The 19,167-nt window shown below is 38.8% G+C and overlaps 1 protein-coding gene across 1 annotated transcript in view; it reads right to left on the reverse strand.

Annotated features, from left to right (window-relative positions):
• LOC117421042 (pleckstrin homology domain-containing family G member 3-like) overlaps window positions 1–14,465 on the reverse strand; it is a 53,650-nt gene extending 39,185 nt beyond the window's left edge. The window contains exons 1-2 of the mRNA XM_058991427.1: window positions 14,234–14,465; window positions 2,582–3,102 (exon numbers count right to left, since the gene is read on the reverse strand). Coding sequence (XP_058847410.1) covers window positions 2,582–3,102; window positions 14,234–14,375 — 663 coding nt within the window. The 5' untranslated portion in view covers window positions 14,376–14,465. The remainder of the gene's footprint in view (window positions 1–2,581; window positions 3,103–14,233) is intronic.
• Between the last annotated feature and the right edge of the window lie 4,702 nt (window positions 14,466–19,167).

Genomic DNA, 19,167 nt, shown 5'->3' on the forward strand with positions numbered 1-19,167 from the left:
GAGTGCAAAGCCGAGATACTCGACACGTATATGGTTCACACAGAAGTCTTTACTTCAAAATGGGTTTTATAATTCTGACCTCAAGCATTTAATGTAAACTTATTAAAATGTAATGTGTTACATCAGTAACCTGTCATTTTTCTACATAAAGTAACAAAGACGAATGCATGATGTGTGTTTTGTTGTAAAAAGTAGCCCCAGGGGAGAGAGGGATAAAGGGTTTGGGGTAAATGCTACTTCGTGCAAACAGTAAAAAGGTGCAAACCATACTGTAACAGTAACAGTTCCTTAATAATGCAGGGCTTCTTTATGATTTAAAAAGTTTTAATGTTTGGTCATTACATGACAGTACCACACTGTTTGCTTTCCACGTCGAGAAAATTGCACGAGATTGAAACTTTCAGAAACGCAATCTTTCTTTTTATATTGGAACAAATATAAAAGCACCTAATGTTCAGCTGGCTGGTTCGGAAATTGACTTTAGGGTCTGAATACACATTCAGCATTGTGTCTCTTAACCAGGGATAACCAATTTGATTAAATTCCCTATTGATAATTAAATCCTGCAGTTATCCCAGTTTGCACTTAAGAGAGAACACTGCTAACAGATGTCTAAATATTCCGTTTGTTGTAAATATCACACTGTTGTGTGGAGAAACACTTCGAAAGGAACTGGAATTTATATTTGTAGAGACGTAATTATTGTGATTGTTTAAGTGCTTTTATTTGAAGCCAATTTCATTGATGAACAGTGACTTCAATTTAAGTAAATTTGCTGCCACGTGAGAAGCTTGTTTACACACACACACACACACACACACACACACACACACACACACACACACACACACACACACACACACACACACACACACACACACACACACACAGAGGGTAGTTCTGAGACCCAGGACTACCCTGTATCAATGTACTTCTACATTGACTTGTTTATTACATTTTCTAATAATGTGTAGGTATGACACATATATTGCAGGCATATAAAGATATTTACATTAGTAAGCATGTGACCTGAGCGGGTTAAAAGTTGAAAACAAGCAGACCAGGGTATGTGGTCACTGATTTATTGAGCCATAGCACAGTAAACAAGAGGGTTTTAACAAGCACAAACTGGTAAAGCCTAGGAAAGTCACACCTGGTGGGTTCTGAAACTCAACCAGCCAGCCACGTTTTGAAGCTACTAGTCAGAGCCTTGTCATACTTGGCAAATGCAAGAATCAAATCAGGGAGTGTTGTGCAAGCTTGGAGATTCTTGGCAGGATGATTTAACTTAGCCACACAGTACAGCTTCAGTAAAGAGTAAAGGTAACAAAATTATATCGCTTGTGCCAAACATTATTCAGATTAATTATTAACATTATTCCTTATTCAGATTAATGCATCTTTCTATAAAATTGGAGTGGGCACTAGATGAGATAATGCATGCTTAAATGTTGACCTGCAGGTCTAAAATTAATATTATATTTACGTATGTCATGTCTTGTCATGAACAGGTACTAGAATCCCTTTCAAAATACAGTGGATGTGTCATCCACAGAGCTCTCAAAAGTATTTAATAAACATGGAGCAGTCATGAAAACTGAGAATTCAGATCTCCATTGTTTTAAAAAAGGCAATTCAGGCAGTGACGCAAAAAGTCTAATACCTGACTGGATGAAACGCTTTCACTTGATAAACATGTTTCAAAGGAACCTTGTGTCTTTGCTGTTAAAAGTACTGAATTATATATTAAAATGTCATTTTTCTGTAGATTAAGAACCCCAAGTTCTTAAAAGTTGCTCTTAAAGGAGTGCTGGTTAGGAGTGTGCTTGCAGTGTAGGACACAATCAAGGACACAATCGTTTGGCTCTTCATTTGTTTTTGTTTTTTTATGTATATATTCAGGATATGAAAATAATGCTATAGATTCTCTTCTGCAACCCAGTACCTTACCTGAAGGTCACATGACTGAACTGCAGCTAGTTCCAGGATTCATTTTGTACCACGAATCAGCAACTTTTACTTCAATTCAGAGCGTGCAGATACTTCAAAAAGAAGTACAAAATACAAGAAAAGAACCAAGAGAAGAAGGGCAGTGATAACATTGCTACTGGCAATAAGTGTGAAGAAAATGTATTTTAAAATCTTGGTTAGCTGTTCTTTACTAATTAAAAACACACACCAGCGCTTTCGTTTCACATTTTCATGTAGGAACGTTTCAAACATCATGGAGTTTGTGGAGGAAATTAAAAGCTAACTAAGAATGCCAGAGGCATCCTGTTTGTATAACCACAACACGTGTGCTCCCAAAGCAGAGCACTGCACAGTGCATGCAGAATGGCCGCTGTCACACTGATGTCTAATTGATACAGTATGGAAAATGCATGAAATAAACCAACATTGCTAAGCTCCTGAGTGTTGGGCTTGCTATGATAATCCACTGGACAATGTCTGTGGGAATTGTTGGTCTATGAAGTCTGTACAGTCTTGAAAGTCACTAGTTTCTTCATTGGTAGTAAAACATATTTAGGGAGCAACTGTACTTGTGGGATGGAACAGAGCAAAACGCATTATAAACCCTCACCTCCACAATGCTGCGTAGGTCTCGCACATACATGCGCTCTGTCTCAATGATCTCCATGACGACACGGTCCACGTAGCTGAGTTTGGGATTGGGAGCCATGGCTTTGGCGGCGAAGGGCGAGACCGGGGGCTGTCGTGAGCCATCCATGCTGGCCCTGTTCGCTGTGGTGTTGTTGTTGTTGTTGCGTGAGCGGCTCGCTCGAAGGCTGACCTCCACCTTGTCCGACACCTCGGTACCCATGTCTGCTGCCGAGGGGCTCAGATCCAAGTCAATGTCCGTCTCGTCTCGGTGCTGGGGTTCTGACTGGCAGGTAGTCGCGTTGGTAGTGGTCAAGGCGGCCGTGCTGCCGTACAGGCTCTGCCCGTCCCGAGAGGACCCTGAGGAAAGAGTGGACACCACGCTCACTGGCCGGTCAGTGTCCGAGAAGTCTGCGCTGACCGAGGCTGAGCATTCCGAGACTGTGACTGTGGACATTCTCTCATTGCTGCTCACTGATGAGGCAGTGGACAACCGAGGGGATTCTGAGAGAGAAAAAAAAAAAATAATAAAAAGGAAAATGTTAATGAATACTGCACATCAAAGTACTGGCAGCTTATAATGTATAGGTTTATTATAAAAGGCCTTAAATCCAACCCGCACTACTGGTGTAATTGATTTAAATCCAGGAGCTCGTCAGCTACTGGTCCCTGGAGGACAAAGGCCTAAGGAAACTAACAGGTGCCTGGCCAGTAGGAAGGCGCTATAGCACAGTGAGGGGACTCAGTCCCTCAAGCAGCACCAGATCTAATGCAACACTCCCTCTGTACTCCCCAGCAAAGAACAGTAACTTCACACATCAAGGACACAAGCCAGCACTCCCCTGACTGTACACACTGCACACCACACGGTCGTGCCTTTACAAGACAAGCCACTAAGGGACCACCTGCAATAACACACTGCGTAAGCTACTGTACTCTCTCTTGCATCTGTGTGAATGCAGTGCATTCTCCTCCACAGTAATAGAAAGTAAGTTTAAAAAAGTGACTTAAGTGTTACTAAAATTGTGATTATTTTAGCAGCAAGAAATCGGAAACAGGAAGTTAAAAAACAATTTGCAAAATATGAATTAATATGGATGGATGGATGCACACCATTTTTGCCTACTGTTCCAATGTTTTTCTCTGATTTCCAAATTGTGGATGCCTGTTCTTTGCAGCTGCTCTTTTGAATAGATGTACATGGCTTTCAGTTGGTAAATCAACAAACCACTCCCATAAACACATTAGCAGAGGTGAAAGCTGATCCAGTTCAGGTCTGACTCTAATGGAAACGTGAGCATTATTGAACATCAAAGGCCATACTGAACCTGACCATGTGCCAGCTGCTTTAATTGGACATAAATTAGGCACAAATTAGGCAAAGACGACAGAATTTTTAACAAAAGGAAGTGAACCCCAATCCTGAAGCTGTAAAATCATTATTAAATTGGATAGGTGCTACAAAACACCATCATATTTTTTATGATCTCTACTGTAGATTGAGAGAAATTATTAAAAGCTATAGTACTGGTGGTATTTTATAAACTTCACACAGCATAAAATAGGAATGTAAAACAGGGCTAACCTACATGAAGTATCCCAGGTAAGAAACATTTAGTTAAAATAAAAACTATAAAACAAATCCACCTCCAACAACAAGAGACCTGTGCATCTGTTTTTCTAATGAGAGCTAAGAAAATATGCATATATTTTTAAACCTTACTGCCCCTTTGACATTCCATATTGGAGTATGTACAACTTTAAATAAAGAACACGCCAATTGTTCTACGCAAATGAACATGAAAAAACAAAAACAAAACCACAGGGGTTGTTCCTTGTTGTCCAGAATCAATTTGCATTTTCCACATGACAGACAGCAGCTTTCTAAATATTCAATAGGCACGGCTATTTCTGATCCTAGCCACAAGCAAAAAGATTGGCGCACCATTAATGCCAACACACTGTTGAGTTTAGGGTAAGGCGTGGGAACGTGTTTATAACTTTATAACTGAAAAACAGTTATAAAGTTATAACTGAAAAACAGTTTGGGTAGCTACACCCAGTAGACACTAATAGAGAACACAATGTCTTGTACAAAAAGACAAAACGATGACAAACTCTGCAGTGGAGAATATATTTTGTGCATCTTGCCTTTCGACCACTAATTTGTGAGTACTACAAGCAGCCATGTGTTAAAGACACATTAACAGCCAGGGTCTCTGGAAGCTGTCTTAGTGAACAGTAAAGGCTGAGGTAGTACTGCAAGTAAAAGAACAGTATTGACTGTTTGTTTAAATTTTTTGCAAGGGGACATCATCATTGGTCAAAACAAAATGTGATCTATTTCCCATCACAACCACAGACCAACAGCCTTTTACAGTTACCATTGCGCCAATAGGTTGAGCTTTGAATCAGTTCAGTTGCCCCATCACCTGGGCTCCGACGGTGCCGATCGGTTGATCATATCAAATAAACTGGTTGATTCTGGAGCCAGACTTTAAAAGGATGTTAAGTTTGCAAATGAATATAACTGTATGGATTTTAACACGTTTTTAGGGTCCTTTTCTAAACCTGGGGACCCTTATGCGCTGATCGTTCGTCTGCACATTTGTCTGCACACACTGCCTTGATTTCGCACCTATCGTCACCAAACTATTATCATACACTCCTTGCCTCCTATAAACATGTAGGATTATATGTGGCTGTAACCTGATAAACTATCGATTTTATACAAAGATTTGTAATCTTTTAGGTACTGTGCACTACACGATTATGAGGGCCCTCTGCATGTGTGTGCACGGGTTCTCGGAAAGTATAGTGCAGGCAATTTTTTTTTTGTTTTGCTTCAGAAGCATTCATTTAATATTTATGGCTAAGAAGTCAGGAAGACTCCCTGCCCTATTGTATGGTGGCTGTGATTTCTCACTCGCATACCTACATTACAGTCACGGTTTCTTACATATAGAAAAGCTTCAGCGGTTCAGGTAATTGAAAGGAAATTGGGTCTTTTCATCTGCCCTGTGCTTCAGTGTGTTTGTGTGCGTGTCAGATCCAAACAGTATACTCAGAGCTCTTGTTAGACTATCATCAAGCTTGTTTAACCATTATCAACCTCAACGCCAGGGTAGACTTGAAGGAACATTTCCTCTCCACTCTACATTCCTGTCTCTTCCATTACCCAAACACGGCATGCTTTTTCAAAACACTGACTCGCTCTCTGGTTAACTCACTCAGGAGTCAAATCGCCTTTTGCGTGCGTTTGTTTTATATTACTTTGACTATCTTACAAACTTGGACCCCTCGTGGTTTAAACAAATACCCAGAGACAAAACACTGCATGTAAAGCATCAAGCATCAGTTATAAAGAAACCTTTTTCTGTTCTTTTTTAATCCGTGAGGGTCCCACGATAATGTTCAGTTACTGTACACAATAAAAATGTAAGTATGTAGTTTCCATTTACTATTGTCATTCACAACTTAGCTTTCAGTGCATTTAAACTGAGAAAGCAGACAGTGTGTTTATATTTTTCCTAAGAAAGTGTCAGCTGCAGAGCACATTGCTTACTGTTGAACCATGCTTTGTCCCTATTTCAGACTGTGAGGCAAACAGGCTTGCAACTGCTACTACTGTCCACATTTACAAAGGCCATACCTAAGCTCTGAAATACCGCAGGCAGCAAAACAGAAATTACTGGATAACCTTTTTCCCTCATTTTACTTTAGTTATGCTGATAAAAGTACTGGAACACACATACTGTGTAGAGTTGCCATTTTTAACACAGGCTTATAAGGCAAACAAGAGATGCTTATACCTAGCCTGTGACTAAAAAAATACTGTTGTGAAAAGTAAGCAAAAAAAGGAAGAGCGAGGAAATATACAGTAAACTAGAAATTCATTCCCATTCTTTCCTGTGAAAGCGTAATGCCTCGCCTTGGCAAATCCCAGTTGCTGTCTCCCTTGGGTGGTCTCCTTTATTAAACAGACATCGCTCCTGTGAAACTGTGGAGCAGTAATCTGAAGCCGAAGTAGACCACAGACATCTCTACGAATTTCAGCAGGGGCTCGTGAAAAGAGACACCTTTAGAGCTGTGCTTATGTTTAGTAAATATACTGTTGGCAGGAATCTGTGACAGCATCATATATTTAAAACAGAGAGACTTTCTGCCGTGTTAGTCCAAGATATTACTGCAAGGTGAATTATTGACTAACTAGGGAATGTTTTAGAAATACTAGCTTTTCAAGAACACATCTTTAGTTCCCTTCATTATGTGAAAGAGGACTGCATTACGACTGGTCGGCTCATGGACTTCTAATTCCCTTTACAGGAATACATTTTAATGCGGAAACCCATGCTACAAGCGATGCACAACACACTGTAGTCAAGCCAAAACACAGTCTTGAAGTGGACCCCTGACAATGCTGGTGGAGTACTACAGTCCTAGAATCTCACCGTCATTGTTGTTGGAGGTTTCAGTTCTCTGTGCCGAGGGGCCAAGTCATAGCCATCCTATCCATTTGCATCTAAAACAGATCCCACATCTGCTTGCTTTAAGTTATAAATCACCTTTACAATCCTGTCTCCTCCACAAGCTGCAGACATGCTCCAATGTCAGGTAATTCACAAACCCACTACACACACTCCAGCTAGCGGAAATAACAGTGAAGCCCAGCAAGGGGCAACTTTAAGAAAAGGGTAATTTCAGAAACAGACGTGTATCATGTCTGCTTTCAACAACTATTATTATTATTATTATTATTATTATTATTATTATTATTATTATTATTATTATTATCATCATCATTTTTTTAATCAATTCAAAGTCCTACAACAACAAAAAAGGTGTGAGGAGTTTTAATCTCTCAATAATGTCATTTTTTCATTATTTGACTCATGCCTAAAAATACAAGCTCCGGCAGGTTTAAACTTCATATAATGCGTCAAACACAGCAGCAATTGCCAGGAAACCTAATGTCAGTTAGGTGTGAGAAATGGAAACTAAATCATGCAGAGGGATGGATTTTGCTCACATTTTTCTTTCTTTTTTTAAAAACACATTCTTATTGCAACACACAATTTGATAGCATTGTTAGCACTCTCAGCCATAGTTAAGACTGTGCTGTTATGTCACTTTATAAGGATTCGGGAGCTCAATTGGAAATAACCAATACATACAGCAGTTGCATGTTTGCAACCTTTATCATATTGAAAGGAAATGTGTACAATAAACAGCTGTTTACCCTCATGGATACTAATATATAAAAACACAAGCAGCTTTCTTTCTCCATTTACTAATCTTAACAAGTGCATAGATACTTACATCCAGCAACGACTGTGGTTTTATTTATAGTTTTTTTTTAAATTTGGCAGCACTGGTTACCAAGCAACACAAAAAGTCAATATCACCCTTGGCAGTTAAACAACATATCAAATATATCGGTGTAAATAAAAGCCATTTCATTTAAGGGCAAGTGTAGTTTCAAATGCTTCATTATGTGACTTTGGCTTCCACAGTCCATTACATCCTCATACGAAGAGGCTGGATTTCTTGAACATCTTCATCATAAGAAACTTCCAAAACTTTTTTTGACCGTCTCTCTTCATAGCACCCCTTATAGAAGTATTTACCAAGGTCTGCCTTGTTAAATATCCTTACCATACTTCTCTGGGCTTATCTATTCTTTACCATGCTTTCATTATGCTTTATTACACTTGGCTATGCCTTTACTATGGGAAAACCTTTATTAGGGACACCATTGAGGCAGAGTGTTGCAGGGGGACAGGTTAACGGTTACACTCTGGTGTACCGGCTGTACAAAGATGACATGTTTCTGAGGGCACCAGTTCAGCCACTCCCAAGGAGTGCCATTGAACATTATTTGAGTAACCATTCACCTAGTAACAATGCAGGACTTGTTGACTAACACCACATGCTTTTTTTCACTTCCAGTTTTAAACACACAGAGCAGTAATGTGAATAACTGGCACTAGTTGTTCTTCTGTTAGAAAGCTACAAAGCTTTTTCTTCCAAGTGTAGAAAAATAAGACTTGGGTATGTAATTACTGTAACATACCAGCAACTAAGTGTCAAAAATAAACCCTTCCAGGAACTCTGCATATCTGAGCTAGTAAATGCATGTTATTAGATAGCAAGTACCATACATAACATTTGTATGTTGTCTGTACATCTTTTTATGGCAATTCTACTGTACTTGTTGATTTTGTACCACTTTAAAACACATTTACAGGGGTATTTTCTGCTCCAGGTGGCACTATTTCTGTACTCTGCTTTGCTGTGGCTCTGCCTGACCTGCTTTGCTTAAACTTCACTAGCTAAACAACTACTTCCAAGTCTTTTTGATTCTCAAATTCTAAGCTTTCCACCTCTTTACGCACACAATGTATAACTAATGTAGCATGACTGCCAACTGGACAACTACTTTACATTCACAGTCACAGCTTCAGAACACTGTGGAATGCTGACTGCTCTTCAAGGAAATGGTTTCAAATACAGTACTAAATTAAAGTACTGTAGACATTCATCAAATTCATGACAAAAATCATCATTAAAAAGATAGTTATGCTTATTTAAGCTTGATGCCACAAAAAATGTCAGGAAATTCCTTATAAAAAAAAATGACATTTAAATGAACTTCAATGGTGCACCTTAAAAAGTCAGTAAATGCCATACCACCCATAACTCAGCTGCATCCAGGTTAAGATTTTAACATGGATAAGGAGATGTGATGGACAGGGTAGCATTCAATAAGGGGAGCAGTGAAAATGGCAGAGGTAAGAAATGTATTTTAAAACCTTAGCAACAACACCTTTAACAAGGAAAAGTTCTACTAAACAATGTTAAGGAGAGCAGTGAAAATCCATTTTCAATCCCGTTTTCACTGCTCTCCGGATCATCTGCTGTTGAACGTTGTTAATATGTTTTCTTAGGGATGGTTTTAAAAATAATGTTGCTACCTCATTAGTTTCAGTAACATTTTTTTTTTCTTCTTTTAAATCTTCTTATTGACACCAGGGTCCCGGAGCAGCAACTACACTTGCAAAAATACCATGTTAGAAAGCATAAATAACTGAAGACTCATGTTTACCATACCTACAGAACATCTTCATTTCACAATAGAATAGGCAAATTGTGCAGGTGTTCTATTTCATTATGTTAACAGATACCAATTTATGAAGCTAATTTAAGAGGGAGCCAAATCTATAGGTTATGCAGATAAGGGCCCCACTGCATTCTAAATCCGCAGTTTTTATGGCAGAACAGGACTTTGCATTGTAGCCAAACACAATAAATACTGATAATGGTTAAACTTCTTTTTTTTTAAATCAACAAATGCCTAAAACCCAAATGTCGTATGCAGTATTATCATTGTGTGCACGTTATTGTAGCCTCTGCAGCTGCTGCTATAGTGCCCTTGTGAATGAGGTTTATAGCCTTTTAGATCTGCACTATCGAATACCCATATAGAAAATGTGTAAAAACACAACCAAACGAACAAAGAGCTTACCAGAAAAAGGACGGAAAGTATGCAAATAAATAAGATATGCAAATAAAACTTAAATCATTAGCATATTATCATGCAGACGTGAGCAGGAGTACTGTCAAGGTACGACGTACACAGCAAGTTCACGATTAAAAGGTGACACATACAATGTATCAAATGAACCTAATTTCCAATTTAAAAGTAACAGCAAAGACAGATATTTATAAAACAAGTACCAAAATCACATGACCACAATAAAGCAACCATATTAGATCAGAGGTCAAGTTTCAATGCTTCCATTAAGAAGCCTTTATCAGAAACGGTTTCAGAGAACTTAGGTGATCACGGAAGCAGCAGCTAACATTTACCAGTATCCTTAAAGGGTTTATAGCTATTGAAGCAATTCCATAAATGTGTCCTGTCATAACTCCCATTCACAACGTGTAGGTGTCAACGTTTTAAAGATGCACACTGTTAATGTACAACACACTACCAGAAAGTAAGGCATGTACACTGGGAGCTTGCTACATGCTGTAACATACCCTTCTTTTTTGCACAATAGCTACAACCACTTCACTATTAAAAGGCTCTACACAGCAACCTGCAGATATGGCTATTGACTTTTTACAATGCTGTTCTGTTGGATTTGTGGCAACCTTCTAGAGAGCAAGCCTCAAACATCTGTCATTTACAGTATAAGGGGCTTGCAACAGTTTCCCAAGGAGGCAAAGAGTTAGGATAATTACAAACCCCACGAGGTTTAACAACAAACAAAATCCAGGAGACTGCAGAAAACAGATGCCACCACTCTGCTTTCCACTGCAGTTTCTCCAGGGCCAGAGATCAATGTGCTTAACAACTAATTGGAATTTCCCAGTTATTTATAGCGAGACCTCCTCTTTTAAAGCCACTTTAGCTTACAAAAGGATTCTAGGATTTAAAATGAAAACCAAAGTCAAAACACACAGCTGCAGCTTCGCAGGAAAGAGCATAAGAAAGGTTATTTGCAGCTTTTCGTAAACATAGACGATAAAGATCTTTAGAGTCAATTTCTTCTCCTGTTAAATTGTTGCTAAAATGTTTCTGTGCCTGTAAAAAAAATACTTTAGTGGGCGACAGCTTTTCACTCAACACCGACCTCTGAATCATGCTGTGTTCAGTTGGGGTAGACATTTATATCTGGAAACTTGGAGTGCATTAAGCAATTTGTTAGTTAGCGATTTAGTAGATTCTGCTTAACTTACAGTAGACCAGTGATTTATTAGTAGGGGATTACAGGGAACCATAAATACATAACATATATAATACATATAATTGTTTTCAGCAGTACTGAACCCTGTGCACCTTTACTGTTCCTGTCTCATGTTTGGTTTTTCAACACAATCACGATTACTCTGATATTTATTTGTGAAATAGAGAAGTGTTGTCTGACTACGTCAGCAGTGTTAAGTTGTGTTTTATCTTCTAAAGCGATGTTGTGCAAAATAAACCTGAACATACATGTTTCATACCAGCCAATAACAGAAGGGTTTGGGGATTACATGGGTATGGTTACAATTATGTTCCCTTCTTACAGTTGGCCTGTACGTGTAGGGATTATTCAGAAATGCCTTAAGCCTGTACTATCCAACGGGTAGCTCTGGAGCTATATGAGGTTCCCTGAGCTCCACAATATGGTTCTTTTGATTTAGAGGGGAAGTATCCACATGTAAGGCTCTTAATGGGTTTGAAAAAACTACACAGGAAATTACTAGTCTGGGAAAAGTAGTAGTACAGTCAAAATGCAGCAAACTTCACGTGTTTAAACATTCATTGAGCACAAACATACTGAAGCTGTGTCTTAGTGCACTCAGGCTAAACCTCTCTCTCTTTCTTTTAATGTCTGTGCTACTATTCTAAATGTACTCTAAATGTATTTTCTGTTAGAGTTTTGTTTCCATTATATATGTATACCGAAAAGACCAAAACAACCGAAAAAGGTTGAGAATCTCCCAGTGTCTTTAATACAAACATACCAAGAATGAGATGCTGGCCAGCCAATAACGAACAGCACAACCTATACAATACAGCCTGCAGTGCCTTTCTGCAGGCCTCTACCTGTTAAAACCACATTACTGAACAGAGACGTAAAGTACATCCACAGATGACATCAGACCCAGCATGACAAGATAACTCAAGGTTCCTTAGATTTATTGGTGTTCTATATTCTGAAAGATAAACAATGTGAACTAAAGAATTAGAACTAAGAAAGAATATCTGAATGTTCATTCTGTGACAGTGATGAGTAGCCTGTATTTAAACTCTGTTGTAAGGGACGGCTTTGTATTCGCTAGAGTGTAACATGAGGGTTCACACATGATCTGAAGCATCTGTTATATTACTTGACAGTGCTTCTAATAGGAGGAAAACAGTTACTGTCCTCAGAATGGCTGTCCGATTATGAACTGGTAGTGAAAAAGGAAATGTGTTTGTTTTGAAACAATACCTTGCTCCCAAACAGTCACTGGAATTTGCCAAACAGTGTTTGGATGCTTGCCTTTAAAAAGTAAACATTTCCAAACAGGAGCAGCAATTCAAATCCAGCCTGTCCCGACTCTGCTTCGCTGGACTTTCACCTGGAGTGCCAAACCATGAACTCCTCTGAAAAGCCCAGATAGGTCAATTTCAAACTGACAGCAAATCACTGTTTTTACTATACCTGACAGGGGAAGTAGTATGATGTCAGTGCTAAACAAGCATCAAGAAGACTTATGGCTGTGACAAAAAAAAAAGTTATACCACCACAAGATGACTTCAGTTACTGAATCACTATGATTTTCATTAGGCAAAGTGAAAGAAAAGTCAGCTGTGGGCTTTACAAGACTTTTCTTTGTGGAGAGAACCTGTTTAAAGATGACTTAACAGAGTAAATAAAAAAAACACAACAACAAAAATAACACCACACAATAAAAAGCTGCTGAGAGAGAGAGAGAGAGAGAGAGAGAGAGAGAGAGAGAGAGAGAGAGAGAGAGAGAGAGAGAGAGAGAGAGAGAGAGAGAGAGAGAGAGAGAGAGAGAGAGAGAGAGAGAGAGAGAGAGAGAGAGAGAGAGAGAGAGAGAGAGAGAGAGAGAGAGATATTGTACATAATGGCCCACTTAAATATATCTGTTCAGGATAATCAAAGCCCACACCATGTAGTTCTCATACCAAAACGCTTCTATATTAGTGTTCTTAAAGTTGAAGTGCCCCCCGTATGTTTAACATTTTACAAAGTTTGTTTTCTGTTCTCACTACAAAAATATAGAAACATCCCCTTTTATTGTTTACCTTTTAGGTTTTGCCTTCCCTTAGCGATGGCACAGCTTGCAGAACACATCTATAACCTACTGGTGCTGCATGCCATTTCAGTTCATGGCGTGACAAGGCAGCTTCAAGGCAGGAGGAAGCGTTTGTGTCTGCAGCTACCTTGAGGGAGTGGAAATAAACTGGAAAGCAGTAAGCGCTGCTTTCTCATAAAGAAGAGTGCACAGGAGTAGTAAACTATGGAGGAGTGAATAAAGTGTCACCCACAAATCAGATTTTATTAAAATACTACACTCCCTTTACAGTAAAGAAACAACCCTGTATATTATCTCTCAAAGCAAACAAACCACTTTCAGATTGATGATGTCGAATCTCTGAAAGCATCATGAGTCACTATGTTTCAATACTGTGTTGTGTATTAGAAATCTACAGGCTTGCACAACAGCGTTCAGAGGATAGTAAGAAAACACCCTTGGATTGGATACATGGTTCTTTCTACCCTCGTGAACAGCAACTGGTCTAGGTCTTTCTTAATTACTTTATGCAAATATTATTCAGTATCAGTCAATTTTCCAGAGGTCTCAAATAGCTACTTCAATACAAAAATTATAGATTTAGACTATAAGGACCATTAAACCTCAGTATTAAGGCGAGTAAAAAAAAAATATATATATACCCCAATACATACTGTATTAAAAGTTGCTTTTTTCAATCTATTGTTGTGTACACAAAGTAAACGGTTCATTTTATTAGGCATGATTACACCCCTTGTGTTCAAGTATTTTCCGTTTAGTTTTCCTTTCTAGCTACTATGACTAGTTGTTACACCTCACAAAAACATTCCCTACTTACCAAACCACCTGGAAATCCTTTTGTTAAACCCGTTCATGAGGTTCCGATCCTCCCAAAGATTCTTCAGAGCAGAAAAATGTACCATCCCAGGCTTGAGAATGAAACTCACACACTTATCCTCATTTTTGTTCCAAAGACTCATAGCTTTAACTCAGGATAAGGGGCGAAAGAAATGAAGAACAAGCCCAGTTTCCACATGAGTCCCCCTTCTCTTAGGAGGAGTCTCTGTGTTCACTTTTACTGCAGAACTGAGGTGCGGAGGCTAGCAGCTGAAGCCACAGGTAAAAAAAAAAATCAAAAATTCACCTGGGCTCATTTTACAATCATATATAAAACACGCCCCGTGTGCTTGAAAAGGAAGCTATTGAAAACGTCACTCTGAGATCAGAAGGGGGGAAAAAAAAGCCAGACATTCTAAGAAAGGCCAGATACTGCCCAGGAATGCGTTGTGTGAAATGCTATCCCAAGGCTGACTTAACTTGTATGTCATCAACTCGGCAAAAGTAGCAGCAATAGTTTAAAACAAACACTGACAAACACTTTGGTCGAAGATAGAATACATTATAAATTATTTATTTTCAAACGAAAAGTCAGAACACTGCTATCTGCTAACTCAGTGGTTGTATGTATGGACATTATCAAAATCTTTAAATGTATGCTATTCAGTGTGTTTTATACAACTAGACAGCTGAGTCACAGGTGACAGGTATACACATCATTCACCCCAGTGACCCACATACAGGAGTCACTGTATACATTAAGGTAAACATTTTGCAGTATTGCAATGAGCTAAGACTAGAATATTTATCTGTGTTTCAATGTGATAGAAAGCATTATCCTCATAGGGTAACCTCATTCCCTAAACCTCAACTAAAATACTTCAACCACCCCTCCCCTTACAGGTAACAGCTGCTGTAAGACATATTTCACTACAAGGAAAGGTCTGTTCTTGTTATTTGTGCTGTAGTTTGCATTGTGTGGCCACATACAATAGAACATTGATGAAGGTGTGTTGTTTTACTTTAAGTGTATTTGGCATCAAATTTTAGTTTTCTAGTTTCATATCATCTTATGAGATCCAAGTGGGCACAGCCTGAAACACACAAGCCACATAACACCAAAAAACACATTTCCTCTTTTTCATAAATACAATTCCAGAGGTGTTTGAACTAACAGAAGCCCTCTCTAAATTGCGCAAGATACCTGCAAAAGATTGACAGGAATCAACCTGTTATAATCCAGGGTCATTATTCAGTGTTGCAGTGCACACATGTGTTCTTCATAAGCACTGTGCATTACTTCGAATTTAAAAGTTGCTTTTAAGTGGAAATGGATTCTTGGGTCAGGAGATAAAATTGCAGTAGTAGATGAACAGCACTATACCTGGGCTACCATGCTGTACCTGGAATCTGTTCAATGCACACGAGAACAGTTTTAAAAGGAAGGGAGGACACAGCATCGTTTTGGGGATGATTTCCAGAACAGTAAAAAATAAGAGGCACAGGAGTTAACCTGGGCAAAGCCTCTATTAAAATGCATTGAGGAGTGGTAGTTTTGCAGTCACTCAAGCCACACTTGGGCTTGTTCTTCTACGCAAAAGTTTCACATTGAGAATTGTCTGCATGCAAATATACTTGGGGCTTGGGGAGTGGGGGCAAGTGTGCCTAAAAATGCCACTGTTCCATAAAGCCCACAGGTTTAGGAGTTCATTTTCTTAACTCATTTTTTATGAATTACACCCCGACTCTGAACTGATCTGGCAAACACTATCAGAAGAGCTGCCATTTACTATATAAGGTATTATTGAGCTATTAGATATAAGGTAGACAGATTATTTTTCTGCTGCAGTAGATCTGCTACCATAATCTCAAAATTAGGATAAATTGACTAAAACCTGCTATGTTTTGTCTAAGTTATTTAAAGAACGTAAGAAATGCCTGGAAGCCCTGCATCGCAGCATTGGGGTGCTTTGACCATCTTTCAAACTGATCCTCTTCAAAGGTATTGCACACCCCATATATGTGTGGAAAGCGGGGTAGCTTTGTGCCAGACCGACTGACCCGGAGGTGGTGATCCATTGATAGGCATTTGAAAAACCATCACTCTGCTTCCATACTTAACATTTTTGACCAGACAAAATCAAACAGCTTCAACAACCCCACGCCTAAATAAAATTAAGCAGTGGATCCCACACCCTCGCCTGAAGCAATTGGAGGTACACTGAACCTGTTAGCAAACACTACACTGTCACGAACATACTAAGCTCAGGATTGGAACTACATCCTATTGTATAGCAGTGTGATCCAGTCCTGGTTTTACTATGAGTTTAAGAAGACACATACACACTGTGCCTAATCAAGCTTGTATTAAAACCTGGGATGGAGTGAGACTGCTAGGAGTCTTATTTCCATCCCTGGAGCTATCATAACCTCCTTTCAAACAGAGGGAATATGCCGGGACTCGCATGGTTAAGTTGCTTTTGTTTACAGTTCATAGCTGAACTCCAGTTTACGCATAGCGGCTTATGTGAACACACATGTTTACAGAACCAGTCTTCATCAGCGTCCGTGAGCTTGAGCATGTTTTCAATGTGTAATCCAATCCAAACAAATTCCACATTATTTCAGTCAAAACTGGCGCTAAATGCTCATGTAGCTATAAATGAGAGTTTTGTGAACAAAAGAGAATTGTCATATCAGACTGAATCTGAAGTAAAATGGATGTATGAAAGGGTTGAAACAATGATAGCAATGCAATGGTTAATATCTACTAGAAACCACCTGCACTGGAACTTCATTGAGAGAGTAATAGAATACAGCAGTGTACCAACTATAAAGTCACTGTCAGCTAAAGTGTGTGGTCTTCAACATTTTGGGTTGCCATTTAGCTGCCTTCTGTATAGCCAGTTTTTTTTTTTTTTTCTTAAATGGAAAACATTAATCAAAGTACATTCGATGGAGTGCAGCTGTTTCTCTTTAGTACAAATTAAAATGCTAGCTTATTGTAAAAACTGTAATGTTTTCTATTGTTCTAGTTCCAGCATTCAGCTTTCTGGCATTGTAGAGCGGAGAACACAGAGAGATAAAAGCACCTGCAAATATTAAAAGACATCTCTCAGGGGTATCTTTCATGGTACAGTATTGCCAAGTCAGGTATTGTTCAGATTTACAGTAGTACCTTCCCTGTCTAGCCATATTGGCTTACTAATCAGTTCAATCCTGTGCCAGGACTGTCTGTATACTTACCCTGACCCGCATGCTAAACACAAGAGGCCATTACAGAGAATTACATTCCAAGCAACCAAAAGCAATTAAAATAAATTAGAGCAAAGTATGTGCCAGAACATAAGAAATGTCTGGGTAGGACAAAAAACAATACAGAAAATGTGCATGATTAATTATATTGTGTTGTCTGGTCCTGCATACAGTATGTACTTTAAAACACAACCTAAATTATGCTCCCTTATCAAGCTACCTCTAAAGATAAAGATACGAGCGCACACAGACGACATGCTTTCTAAAATGGCACTGGCATAATGAAGTTTGCTTTGCTGCTACTTAATGTACAAGGTTCGCCCCTCTTACAGAGAATGAGGTACTTTTGCACTTCCATTAGCCACACAGGTCTCAAATGTGCAGTTCTGATGAAAACACAAGTTATAAAAACAGAATATCTGGTACTACACTAGGGTTAAGAAAGTTTTCAGTTTCCATACGTCTCTGTCAAGAAAATTGGTTAATCTTGCACTTCTGGGTCAAAGCATGTTACAGGCTCAAAGCATTTCAGTGAATGGGGGGGAAGCAGCTACTTGGTTACTGACATGAAAAAAGCAACTGAAGGTGAAATGACCAAGGAGGTTCAACAATATCTGCAAGCTTGGCTTGCAAACAAAGATTGGCTTAGTGCAGTACCAGATATCCTGTTTTAAACTGCAAAATGAACAGACCTTGTTACCTTCACACATCCCAGTCGGCATAAAAGAGATCAATGCAAAAATAAAGAAGATAGATAGCGTGTTGCAAAAAGGGGTCCCATATTGGCTATGACAAGCTGTTGTATGGATACCACCACAAGCAAGAAAAAAATGTCAAATCTCATATTAACTTTCACTAGTTACAAATCATCAAACCAACAATTATTGTTATTATTTTTCAGGGAGGGAAATGAGACTATTGCATAGCAGTTACATCCATTCCAAGGTTGCATTCGAGATCAGCCAGTGTATCGATAACACTCTTGGGTGAGCCTCATTAAATCAGGAATGGATCAAACTGCTATGCAATGGGAGTATATTTCCATCCCTGTTTTTAAACAATGCAAAAAGTAACAACCAAAGCCTGTTTGTTTGTTTATAAACAAGATTAGAAAGAAAAGGAGACTATTATTAAAACAGGAAGCTGTGGGTTTAGAGATGCTTATCACTTCCTCTTGTAATCATGTTGTCTCTGCAGTCAGTGAACAGCTTTTTTTGCTTTTTGGTTTCCAGCCATTGATTTTGTGCTGCATCCCACAGTTGCAACCAAGTTTGCACTTAATTAAATCTTAAAATAAATAAATAAATAAATAAATTAAAAAATAAGTTCTATCATTAGACAAGTGTCTCTATAAATTTTGAACTTTCCCTTGGCGTTCTCAATCTGCTGGATCACAGCACACACCACTTGTGTGCAATCCCACTTTGTTACACAGGTGCAACCAGTTTAAACAGCTTGCTCAAACACTAATTGCTGTGTTTTAATTTCCCAGCTTTGCAAATCCAGGCAAATGACCCAGTGCAACATTTGCTTTCTGCGAGTGGTTGCTACAGGTTTATGACCCCATGCAAAGGAGTTGGATACAAATCTTCCATGATCCCAGGTTGCACTGGTTTGAGATAACGCAAGACGACGTGGTTATTGTGCGCAAGAGAAATGTATAATTATCACATAATGCTA

The sequence above is a fragment of the Acipenser ruthenus genome, chromosome 18 (assembly GCF_902713425.1).
Source record: "Acipenser ruthenus chromosome 18, fAciRut3.2 maternal haplotype, whole genome shotgun sequence".
Lineage (NCBI taxonomy): Eukaryota > Metazoa > Chordata > Actinopteri > Acipenseriformes > Acipenseridae > Acipenser > Acipenser ruthenus.